The 13,075-nt window shown below is 32.6% G+C and overlaps 1 protein-coding gene across 4 annotated transcripts; it reads right to left on the bottom strand.

Annotated features, from left to right (window-relative positions):
- Positions 1 to 5,478: 5,478 nt before the first annotated feature.
- Positions 5,479 to 10,645, bottom strand: LOC114277981 (transcription factor TCP5). Of its 4 annotated transcripts, none has more exons than XM_082909327.1 (4): positions 9,765 to 10,645; positions 9,444 to 9,596; positions 7,319 to 9,061; positions 5,479 to 6,794 (listed from the first exon to the last, which is right to left on the bottom strand). In XM_082909327.1, the coding sequence occupies exons 3-4, from the start codon at positions 7,350 to 7,352 to the stop codon at positions 5,707 to 5,709; spliced, it is 1,122 nt and encodes a 373-aa protein (XP_082765453.1). In that variant the 5' UTR covers positions 7,353 to 9,061; positions 9,444 to 9,596; positions 9,765 to 10,645; the 3' UTR covers positions 5,479 to 5,706. The 4 variants fall into 4 exon arrangements, with proteins under 4 accessions (XP_082765453.1, XP_028075742.2, XP_082765455.1 ...); XM_028219941.2 differs by having other exon boundaries at positions 9,444 to 9,544; XM_082909329.1 differs by having other exon boundaries at positions 5,479 to 6,814; positions 9,444 to 10,644.
- Positions 10,646 to 13,075: the final 2,430 nt, after the last annotated feature.

The raw sequence follows: 13,075 nt of genomic DNA, 5'->3' as shown, positions 1-13,075 counted from the left end.
ACACGATTCAGACATGATAGCCAAAAAAAAAAAAAGAATAAGGAAAGTTTACATTCTTGCACATATAAGTAAGACTTTCCTTCTAATTTTCATGTTTGATAACCCTCATCCATTGTGCCCCCCAATGATCATGTAACTCCACAAAGTTTACATTTTTTTTCATTTTTCAAAGGGAACGAAGTTTACATTTTTTTTTTTTCATTGACAAAAGAAAATCATATTAATGAGAAAGCAAGTGAATACACGATGCAGACATGATAGCCAAAAAAAAAAAAAAAAAAAAAAAAAAAAAAAAAAAAAAAGGAAAGTTTACATTCTTGCACATATAAGTAAGACTTCCTTCTAATTTTCATGTTTGATAACCCTCATCCATTGTGCCCCCCAATGATCATGTAACTCCACACCATGCTTCAATTGAAAATGAGAGTAGAACCCTAGCTCCAAACTTACTAACCCATGTTCATCAAGGACCATGTATATGTGGTCCTTAGAAGCATGAGAAAGAGGACCATAGACCCTCCAAAGTCACCATCAATCTCCACACTTAACCAGCATGCTTAGTAGAACCCATGCAACCGTCACATAGGACCACTCACTTGACTTTCTTTGATGCCATTTTAATGTGAAAATTATTAGATAGTTTGATCAGAGTATTATGTGGTATTATTTATACATTATTTGTCTCTTAACTATATAATAAGGATGACCAATCAACAAATTTTATCTCTAAAACGTGTTTAGTTTAAAACACCATGTAAACAATTAAAAAGAAAAAGAAAAAAAGAGGGCACTTTAGCCCCAACTTTCTTTATATACCCCATGTGTCCCTTAATTTTTCTTGGATCTTGTGGCATGTTTATACTGCTGCTTAGGGTGTGCGCGGTGTGGGTCGGTGCGGTTTGAGAGAAAAATAGAAACCGTATGATGGGTGGCGGATTGATAAAAGTGTCATTAGAATTTGCCATTTTCCTTATCAAAAACCAACGGTTCGGTTGGCAAATAATGGCGGATTTGTATTGGCGGTTCGGACGGATTGACGGTTTATAAAAAATATAATTCAAATTACAAAATTTAAATCAAAGAGTAAAAAAAAGACGAGAGATATCGTGACGTTAAGCATCTTGCGAAACTTTCTTCTGATGCAGCAATTGTAGCAACAACATGATAATATCAACGACTATGCCATCAGTTCATTACAAGCTTCTGTGGAAGCTACAATGATCAAATACAATACATAAAATTAATATCATTCAGGGTTTACAATATATTGAAAATGTTTACTGTTAAAAAGTATTTAGATTGAAAAGTGAACTGATGCAAGTTTGCAACATGGCCAGAAAAAAAAAAAGATTGAAAAGTGAATTGGAATCCAACTTTATTTTGGATTACTGACATCTTAAATTCCCCTCGAGCAGTAATGTAATACTATATTCTAAGGTACAGAACAACAAGCAATTAAGTAAAAAAGAATTTTTAAAATCTTATAAAACATGGTTTAATAGCGGTGCGGGTCGGTGCGGTTTGGAAGAAAAATAGAAACCGGCGGATTGATAAAAGTGTCACTAGAATTTGTCATTTTTCTTACAAAAAACCGGCGGTTCGATTGGCAAATAATAACGAATTTGCCTTGGCGGTGCGGTTCGGTGCGATTTTGACGATTCCGGCGGTTTCGGCGGTATTATACACACCTGCTGCCATCTAGTTTCATCTTCTTTCCTTTCAATCCAGAATTTTTTTATTTTTATTTTTATTTTTTTTTACCAGCTTTCTCAGAGAAGTTATGAACTAACCTTTTTTTTTTTTTTTTTTTTTGGGTGCGGCTGATTGATTTACATGCATGGTCTCTTAGGACTCCGAAACATTAGGGTTCATTCAGTTCTCAATTAGTGCACTGTATATAATGTCAACAAAACAATAAACATAAACCCCAATACACTGTGATATTAGCATGATCTAACTTTGACCCAAAATGCTACCCTGAGTCTATTTTTTTTTTCTTTTTTCTTTTATCAGCAAATAAAATTTGTTTAATAGAGAAAGAAGTGCAAAGAATGAAAATGTTTTGGAGAATTTGAATGCATTTTTAGTGATCGAATCTGAATGTGTATTGAAGTACCTCCCCAATGCCGATCAAAAAAAAAAAAAAAAAAGTGCCTCTCCAACCTCTGGTCTTGTGCTAGCACGTGATTTGGGTAGTTTTTGTGTACCAACTTAGTTAGGATAGGAAAGTTTTGCTATAATACTTGTTGCACTTACCTTTTATTAATTTTTTTTTATTAGCCAAAAAAACTTTATTAATTCAAATCAGAATACAAGGCAAATGATATACATCAATAAAGAAGGTAAGTGCAAAGAGTATTTCATACATTGAATTTTTATTGATGATTGTATTAGTGTTTCGTGCACTCAACCTTTCCCCTCTCAAACAAACATTAATGTGTACTAATTGAACTTTTTTTTTTTTAAGTGTTTCGTACAATAATATTTTTTCACTGACCAAAAAAAAAAAGCAAATTGAAATTAGGTTAGCGCCAAAAGGCCATTTGGATGTTGTAGTATAAGTCCTTGGGAGTTGTATTAGTTGCTTGTTTTTTTTATTTTGGACCAGCAAAATGAACTTTTATTAATGAAAGAAAGAAGGCCAATGAGGTTACACCAAATAGCAAGAAAAGATAAGTGCAATAAGTATCATAGCATTACAAGCCCATCCCAACAACGTTGGCACCGGCTTGAACACTCAATCATATGCAAGCACCGCAAGATTGGCGAGGAGCCAGCCAAGAAAACAAAAAACCAACCCAAACAAACCTAGCACACCCAGAAATTTTCACCTAAACTTCATTATATCAGATCAGAATGGGCAGTCATGAAGTATGAGCTTTCACCCAGAAGCTAATTCTCAACTTAACCCATTAGTTGCTTGTTGAATTCTTGCTTACTTGTTAACCAGTTTTTTAAGTGCCCATGTTATCGAAGTGGGAGTAAACTCCTTCCTAATGGAAAACCTATTTATGTTTTCATTTTTGTCTTGCAATATTTTATAAATATTACATTTTGCCATTAAAAAAAAAGAAAAAGAGAAACAAATAGTAGCAGACCAGTCATGGATGACTAATCTCCCATTAAATACAAGATCATTTTTTTATCAGTAAAAAAAGAATTTTATTGATGAAGATCCAGTACACGACAATAGATATACATTCAAGTTCATTTTTTGCCAAGATCACTTCAACATGTAGTACGCTGACTAAGTTTTTGAGTTACACTACAACATATAATTATTTTTTTTTCCTCAAAAGTGAAAATTTTGTTACAAAAAATATTTAGAGACCAATTACTGTCGTTGCGAGAATAATCACTAAACGATTATCCCGAAAAGTACAAAGATGACTTTTAGTGACAATTTTGAAAACGTCACTAATAAATTCACTTTTATGGACAAAATAATTTAGTCCCAAAAAAGTTTATTTTTTGAGACAAATTTTGGTGTCAAAAGAATAATAATTCATCACTAAATGTCTAATTTCGTTGTAAAAATATAATAACAACACTTTTAGCAATAAAAATATTTTGTCTCTAAAATATAATTTTGTCCCTAAACTTTTTTCTCTAAAATCTTAATTTGTTATAGTGTTACCTCGTCTGTGAGCTAGTGGCCTTTTAACTGTGTCTATGTCCCAAGTTTTGCTGTATGTCTTTTTTCTTTTTCTTTATGTTTTTGTAAGTGGTAAACATTCTTCTTTAGTATTACCAATTTGTCCTCTCATAATTAGTATTACCTCAGTAGCTGGAAATCTATACTAATACTGAAGAAGTCATACTTGTTGGTTTTAGATTTTTCAAGGTTGAATCAAATTTTAAGGCGATAGAGTTTGAACAGAATTACCCCCTATGACCATTTTGACAGAAATTCAGTGTTCACAATTTCAAGAATGACCAAATTTTTTAATTATAACATGATGCATGTTTACACTCATCATCAAGACTTTAATTATAGTAAGATCTTGGAAGTTAGAAATTAGGCTAAATTACACCAGTGTGCAGTTATGTTTGTGATATAAATCATTTTACTTTGAAACACTAGAGGAAAACAAATCAAAGTTGGACCTACACTGCCTACTATAACAAATAAAGTTGGACCTACACTGCCTACTATCTTTTGACTTGGGAGGAGAAAAATGGACTAAGAAACTATAATAGCAATTAAGTTTACACCCTCTGAAAAAAAAAAAAAGAAAAAAAAAAAGCAATTAAGTTTACATTTCATGAATATTTTTTAGCAAATAATACTAAAATTTCTTTAGATTGAGTTCATTCCACGATCAAGCAATTAAGGTTATGAGGACTCGTTATACTCGTTTCAGTTTAGCTAAATTATCCCTACTAGCTGGTGATGTTTCTGTAATGATATATAGACGTAGTGTTTAGTTTAGTTTATTATTGGATGGGGAGGGATTATCTAGGGTATCTTCCGCCCAATCTAGCCTAATTTATCCCTAGTAATTAGTGATATTGCTATAATAATGTATAGACACTGTGTCCATATTTTTTTTAATTCAGATATCTGCTGCCCAATCTAATCCGTTTAGACTTGAGTTACCTCGTATCTGGACAGTTAAGAATTAATCCCTAGAGATCTTAAAGATAAGAATCGGGTAGACTTCCAATGGCCCTTTGGAAGGCTTGAACTCGAGAACTTAGATCTTATTCTCAAATTTTTACCGTTTTACTAACTCTTTGGAGTTACATGGTGTCTTGTTTCATGGCTGATGTGTTAAATTGTAACAAGGGTTGAGATATGTTTAACAAGATATCAACTTAGTAAAGTCTATATAATTACTTGGAAGTAAAGCATACTTGTGGTATGGATTGCCCTATATTACTTTTTGCAAGGACTCTCTCTCTATATATATATACTTTTGGAGCTTTGTTTTTGTGGCAGCATAGACTTTCTGTTTTTTTTTTCCCTTTCCCTCTTTAAACTATTCACCCTCTTGCTATTTTTTTCTGCTTCTTTTTCCATGATTAAGAGAGCCTTAGAAAACTTTTGCATTCCCTAGTGAAGTTATTCTTTGGATCCTTTTTGTTTCATCTTTAAAATAGTAGAAATAATGGCGGTGATGACTGCAGAACATTGCAGACTCTCGGAGATAATCATTGTTCAAGAAAATTGGAACCAAGATTGGACAAGCTTCAGTAAGACATGCTGGACTAAAAATAGAACAAATGCAGATTATAATGTCAATTAATGAAATAAACTTTTAGCCACCTACAATTTTATGGCAGACCTATATATTAAAGGGGAAATCGCTCAAAAGTGGGACATGAAAAAAATATACACAAAAATAGAGGGCTACAGAGTTTGAGTTGTACCTCATCACAAGATGAATTGCACTTACCATGTTTGTGTAAATTTTCTTTGTTCCGTCCCACTGTTGAGTGATTTTCTCTAAATTAAATTCTATTACTACAAGAAAATGAAACATAAACCAGAATAGGCATGCAATATCATATAGAAGTTTATAACACTACATATCAATTACAAACTTTCTATTTATATATATGCTTCAAATGCAACATACATTGACATGTTCATACAAGAAAGAGTGCCTTACTGTATTGAAGAATTATCTGTGGAGCAGCAAATTTATCCACTGAACTCCGAGGCATCGAGATGAATTCACTTTCAATATATATATATATGCTTCAAGAACCAGTGCTGCCTTTATTCGGTTGCCTTTCATCATTCTGCGAATGAAGATGAAATTTTTTGGAAGTAGTGCTCACGCCCACTGGCGAGCTAATTGGATGAAGAGATGGCATGGGGAGATTTGGTAGAAAATGGTTGATTTGCCTAGTGTCATTCTCAGTTGGAGCAGAAATATATGGATGGTATGGAGGGAAATTTGATGGTGGAGAGAGAAATGAAGATGGCAGCGAAGCCAAATGACCAGTATTATTAGAACCTTCGGTTTGGGATGCAAATCCATGGCTTCCAAATTGAGACAAAGACAAATTTGAAGGGTCCCAATGATAGTAGTTGCTGTATGGCATTGTATTGCTTAGCATGTTCGAAAAAGAAGAATGACTAGCTATTGGAAAGAAGTCATGGGCCGAAACTTGTGGATTGTAATTACCTCCATTCCCATCTTGACTTTCTTCTTCGTTTGTTCTCATCCACTTGATTTTCTCACCAATTGTCTCTCTTTCAACTCCCTTTAGCTTTGCTCCCATGGTTGTATCTGATCCCCAATCTTTTGATTTTCCCATCATTTCTTCATTCCCAACATTGTAATTGATCTTATTCCCATCCTTGAAGTACGCTGAATTTGCATTGAAGAAAGGAGAGAAAGAAGATTGAAGGGTACTCAAGTCATGAGAAACTAGGGTTGCTGTCGGTTGATGGAATGTGAAATTTCCCAGGGGCATTTGAAGTGGTGGAAGCTTGTCAATGTCATGTTTTGTGGCATCTAACAACCAATCTACAACCTTGCTAGGTTGACTAAGACCAAGTTTGTCTTGAAGATCATATAATTGAATTGCAGTGGGAACCGAAAGCCTAATTCGCCGATCTCTTAATCCCCTTATGGTGTAAACCTTGCTATGCCTATCTTTTCCTCCAAAAGAACGTGACACGCGTACAATTCTTGGATTTTTGAATGCTGACCACTGTCTTGAACTGGATGGTGCCTTAGTACTGAGTTTGATGTTGCTGGTATTGTTATTTTCACCTTCTCCCTTTGCTTGAAAATCTTTTTCTCTTGAACTTGTTATCATCTTCTCTAGACATTGAGCTGCAAGGAAACAACTTAACCTAGAAATTTTTCAATCAGTCAATAGATACATAATCTTTGATATCTATCTCTGGAATTGCAACAATCTGTTTTGTAATTCTTGGAAAGACTTCTGCAATAAAAAAAATTCAAAATAAAATTCACACAAATATTTTCTAACTCAATCATAGCAGCATATGATGGTCTCTTAACTTAGGTAGGTTATCGCTTAAATTCATTATTTTTTTCAAATGTTTATCATGCAAATAACTGATCAAAAGAGATGAGAATTCAGTCAAGTTTTCAAGGGGAATTGTGTGCGACTTATTGAATCCAAAGTAACAATTGTTGTTCAGGAATTTTGTGTAAAGAAGCTGAAGAAACAATTAGGTCAATTTTATGGCTTTTTGAGCAAAACTAGTTGAAACCACACCAATTGAACATAAAAATAGTTACGAAAATAACCCAAGTTCTAGAGAAGTTGATTTTAAGAACAGCTTTATTTATATATATATATATATAAAGATCATGAGAGATGAACTTACATTGGGTGGAAATTTCATGCATTTCGCAGCTCATCGATTTAATTCTTCATGGTAAAGAACATTTACAAATGAGGATGATGAAGAAGAGGATGAACTAGCATCTATGACATCAACAAAGTCTTTTAAAGTACGCTCTTAATTCCAGATGAGCTGTGTAAACAATTGGATGCCACAGTCTAGCTACTTCCTTTGCAGAGAATAAACTTATCAAAATAAGTCAGAATTTCGGGAAAGAAAATATGCAAGAATCTTAGGGGCAAAGAAAAAGATAAAGATGTGGCATATTTTCTGCCACGTGGCACCTTTGTCAATTTGATTGGTTAGATTTACATTTTGGTAATTCAATGACATTCATATTATTAAGTAGTACATAAGTGAGGTAAGCATTCAATAACGGGACCATCCAACAGAATACAAAAGGAGAGGTTAATGCTTTGTTGACATTTTGAAATAGCTTTATCAATAAATGTGGCATAGCATGGATTGAAGAGAGCATCCCTAACCCTAGCTCCACAAAAAGGAAGATTGATGCTGAACCCTTTTTTGAACAGTATCCTTTCATTTTTTCTCTCTAGTACTAAATAACCCATATTGCTTTTTATTAAATGATCTTTTTTATTTTTATTTTTGTAATTAACAAATTGCATACTATTTAGAAGCATGATTTAAATAGCGATATCAATATAGCAATATATCAAAAATATTGACAGATATGGTATCAATGAAAAGAAAGAGATTTATAATAGACGAACCAATTATGTCGATTGAAACTGATTGTATTGATAATGAACCAGGTTGTGACTCACGATATTTAAAATCTGGTCGGAACTCAAGCACATTGAGTAGTAATTTTTAAGGGTTCATTTGCACCACATAATTTGTCCCCTTTTTTTTTATCAGTAAATGTTAGTTGTTAGTTGTTAGATTAACAACTATGGAAGAAAATCTCTCCACCCTTAGCAAATGGCGTACGTGCTTGCACTCCCTTAATTCAACCTCCGAATTGAAACCTCCTTGAGACTAAATTCTAAGGAAAGTATGGTGCCCAACTAGGCTTAGTTGGTTCATAATTTGCCTTATTAGTATTTAATGATTTAAAATAAAGAAAAAATCAAAGAGATAAGTTCCAGCATGTGGTCTGTGGTATTAGAGGAGGGACCAACATAGGTTCCTAAAAGCATGCATCCATCCACTTAGTACTTACTCAGAGAGGACCACAAGTAGGCCGCAGCAGCAGCAGCAGCAGCAGAAGTAAGATACGCAACAGCCAATTTGGACTTTCTTATCTCAGTTAGGCCATATGATTTAACCACTTGTTCTCAACTTTCTTATACCAATCTTCTTTAGTTTGCAAGATGAAATAGTTAGCTTAATATCAAACTCTTATAGCCACTATTGAAGCCCTAAAGTGTTGACCAATGTGATTGGTTTGGTGGATGAAACGTCTATGGTCGAGTCTTATTGCTACGTTACTTTCCCTTCACTTGTTTTCTCTTACTCCTTGTAAAAAAAAGACAGGAAAATTTTTTCATATGTGAATCATGTGCAATTTGTTCTTTACTCTGAAATGTAACTCACTAAGGGTAATACTATAATTTTTAAGCCACAAGGGTAGTCTAAGAGTCATAAACTCAAACATTTTTTATTCGTCTTTCTTTCACTGGTGTCTATCAAGAGCTTAATCAATACCAGCAGCTTGTGGGAGTATTCCAAATTCTGAAGGGTGCCTTGGGGGAGTTTCACCTTAAAAAAAAAAAAAAAAAAAGAACAAAAAAAAGACACTTAATTTTTAACTATAATTAATAAGAGGCTGATAAATTCGATAACAGCTAAACTGTAGCATATTTTATTACTGACAAATAAAAAAGTTCATCACCAGTTCTCTTAAGTTGTGTTTGGTTAGACAATTTGGAAAAGAATTTGGAAAAAAAAAGAAGAAAAAAATAGGCAAAATGTGAATAAAATATACCTATATTTTACTTAATTTCGCACACTTTTTCACTTTCCCTTTCCCTTTCCCTTTCCTTTTCCGTTTCTCTTTCTAAATCCTTCCCCAAATTTCCCAACAAAACATAGCGTTGAGTTGTTCTCTATCAAGCAGAAACTCCATAAAGTGGCTACTTACCTTAATTGTTCATACAAGAAAAGGAAAGTCTTTCACAGATCAGGAAAAAATGATGAGGACCATTGTTACAAATTCTATAGCTTTAAATCCACCGGTATCGCCTGTAATGAATGAAAAAGATGACTTTACTGGTTTAATTAAGACACTCTCAATCTAAGAAAAAGAAGATGAAAAATGGTTAGCTTGAGAGCAGAAGGAAACCCCTAACATCTATTTTCGTTGTGTGTGTATATGTGTGTGTGTGTGTGAGAGAGAGAGAGAGAGAGAGAGAGAGAGAGAGAGAGAGAGAGAGAGAGAGTTGTTCTCTAAATTATCACTTACCTAAAAAATAATCCAATCCAAAATGAGAAATCTTTGGGGGAAGGGTTGAGGCTGCAGCTGCTTGGAGTTGTACTTTGAAGCTGTATAGTTGATTGCACAAGTAGATCCATAATGCTGTATTTATCCCTAGCACCTCTAAGAAAGAAACCCTAGGAAATAGAACCCTAAACTACAAACCCTAAAACATGCTACTTCAACTTTGTGGAACAAGTCCATTTTTAGGTTTCAGGACAGACACAAGCAGTGAAATAAAAGAAAGAAAAAAACCCACCAAGCTACCATTTCTGTTTTACTTTCGCATGAAATCACCTACTGTTTTCTCCTTTCTCTTTCCATGTGTATGCCAATCGTGCATGTATATATACACTGACAGATATATGCCAAATCATACACAAAGTAATGTGAATTAAAGAAAATCTACCCCTCCCTGCTCTCTCTGGTATCACCAATATACCCAATATTTACTTCTCTCTGTATTGTATGTATGTAAGATAAGCTAGAAAAATGGTGGCCTCAGGAGAAAGTTTGAAAAAGTTGTGATTTATTTTTAGGTACATGCACTACTAATAGACTGTAATAAAATGGTCCCCAAATCCCAGACGGCACTGCTGTTTGCAGTTTTCACAGAAAAATGCTACTATCTCAGCAAAATGAAAATTGTTATACATGGACCAGGAACACTGTTTCTCTCCTATATACATGTAGGACTGTTTCTCTCCTATATACGTGTAGGATTCCTCGAATTTTACCTTCGATTATCTATGTGTCAAAGCAATACTCACAACAATTAGGGGTTTTTTAGCCAATCCGAAACACAGTGAGTGCAAGCTTATAGTATTGAGCAATTATGGATGTTGAGAAGTGAACTTCTTTATTCAAGATGGTTCAAGCATTAATATGGTAGAGAAGATTGTGGAAGCCATTGAAAGTAAAAAAGAAGTGTATCTGATCAATTGTGGGCTGAAGTGTTTAACTTGGACTTGAATACTGTGGTTGAATTTCACACTATGAGTTCATATCAAACTACACTGTCTCATTCATAAATGAGTAAGACATTCTAAGAGAAAGATCTGTAATAGATTGTGTTTGTGATGATTTTGAATAATATTTTAGAGTGATGTGTGATGTATACCAAATTTGTTAGTATTTTCTCAATGTGGGTCAACTAAAAAATTGATTGGCTGCTGGTTGTTTGGGTTTGGTCCCAGTGATTTAAGTCGATGTTAGTGTTTTGAGTGTTTTTTTTTTCTCTTGTCAGTTGGCTTCTGACAAACTGTTCTGTCCAAGGTAATGTTTTATTCATTGTGTTTGGCTTGAATTTTTTGGATTAAATTTTTTAAAAATTGAATTTTTTGATTTTCGTATTCTTTTGTTTTTAGTGAATAATTTTTAAATTTTAAATATTTTTTAAACTTTTTTAGATGCACCTTAGTTAGATGTATCTAAAAAGTAAAAAATTTGTGAAAAAATATTTAAAAAAATTAATAAATACATAGAAATACAAAAAATCTACTGAATTATTGTATTTTTGATATTTAGTGAATTTTTAAAAGATTTTTTTATAATTTTTTTACTTTTTAGGTGTATTTATATTAGGTGTATCTAAAAAGTAAAAAAATTGTTTAAAATATTAAAAAAAAATCAGTAAAAATAAAAAAATACGAAAAATAAGAAAGTAAAATTTTCTGAAAAGTGTTTTCTGAAAAATGAAAACAAGCAATTAATATTTTTTTGTCAATCAGAAAAAATATATTTTTTAATTGGTTGTTGTTTGAAATTGTTAGACATAAACGGTTTGGGAAGTTGGTTTTGGTGGGTTAGGGGCTAAAATAGCCACAAAAAACAAAATAGGTTATTTTAGCCACAAAAAACAAAATATCAAATCCAACCCATAATCATTACACTCATCTCTCACAAAAAAAGTCAAAAAAGTTAAAAAGTCAAAAAACTCTTCCCAAACTAGGCTTTTTGGCCCAAGACTAAAATAACCAAAAAGTCAAAAAGCCAACCCACTTCCCAAACGGAAGCATACTCGTAAATCTCACCTAACAGTTACTGATTGTCTTCTTTAAAATTATGACGTACCTTCGCTACATCCTAGCAATAATATATGCGGAGGATTTTTTTTAATTTTTTGGAGGACATGAAAAACATTCAGCTTGTTTGGATTTGGCTTTTAGAAAATAAATTTTAAAAAAAATTATTTTTTTATTTTTCATATTTTTTTGGGTAAATTAAACTAATGGTCCCTATAATTTGGGACTTGTGTCATTTTGATCCCTGACTTTTCAATTGTAACACATTTAATCCTGAATTTTGAATCTTATTCCAAATAAGAACAATTGTAGATACTATTGGATTTTTCAAGGGCAAAATCACCAATTTAATAAAATATATATTAATTTGACAAAAATAAAAGTCAAAAAATTATTTTTGAATTTTTAAAAATTATTTCTAGCTACTAAAAATAAAATTATATAAAATTGATAAATCTTTTAAACATTTATTTTTTTTTTACCAAATTAATTTTTATTATGTATTTGGATGATGATCATGTAAAATTAATTTTTAAAAATTAATCATGTAATTTTTATTAATCTTTTATCAATTTTACATAATTTTATTTTTGGTAGGTAAAAATAATTTTTAAATATTTTTTTGACATTTATTTTTGTCAAATTAGTTTATATTTTATCAAATTAATGATTTTGTCCTTGAAATTAAGTAATGGTATGTTCAATTGTCCTTATTTAGAACAAGATTCAAACTTCAGGATCAAATGCATCACAATTGAAAAGTCAGAGATTAAAGTGACACAAGCCCCAAACTATAGGGACTATCACTACAAAAAATGTCACTTTTGGCTACTAAAAAATTAGTCGCCAAAAGTCCAATATTTAGTTGCTGAAACGATTTAGCGACTAAAATATTTTGTCGCCAAATTCGTCGCCTATACCCTGTCGGCAATAGTATTGGCGACTAAACTTTGTTTGGTCGCCGAAAGTGACTACATTTCGCTACTAAATTATGTTTAGTCGGCAAATGTTATGTTTCCGCCACTAAAACTTTAGTCGTCGAATGAGGCTTTTTGGCTACTAAGTTGTTGTGGTCGGAGAAGGTGTCACCTTTAACTACTAAATAATTAGTCGCTGAAAGTACACATTTGGCTACAAAACATTATTTAGTCGGCAAAAGGTGCATTCCGTGACTAAAAATTTAGTGGCAAATAGTTTCTTTCTCTCATTCTCAATTGTTTTAGCTACTAATTATTTGGTCGCCAAAACTTTTTGGGTTATGTTTTGCTACTAAAT

Source organism: Camellia sinensis, chromosome 15 (genome assembly GCF_055761805.1).
Source record: "Camellia sinensis isolate YWXY chromosome 15, ASM5576180v1, whole genome shotgun sequence".
Classification (NCBI taxonomy): Eukaryota; Viridiplantae; Streptophyta; class Magnoliopsida; order Ericales; family Theaceae; genus Camellia; species Camellia sinensis.
Note: the sequence above shows the minus strand (reverse complement) of the source record. Positions and strands in the feature narration are given on the sequence as shown.

What these genes read in the sequence shown, in the direction of transcription:
- LOC114277981 (XM_082909327.1), bottom strand. Translation starts at nt 7,352, where the DNA reads ATGAGCTGCGAAATGCATGAAATTTCCACCCAAT. An exon ending in GCATGAAATTTCCACCCAAT is followed by an intron (nt 6,795 to 7,318) that starts GTAAGTTCATCT and finishes GTTTCCTTGCAG; the next exon opens with CTCAATGTCTAGAGAAGATG.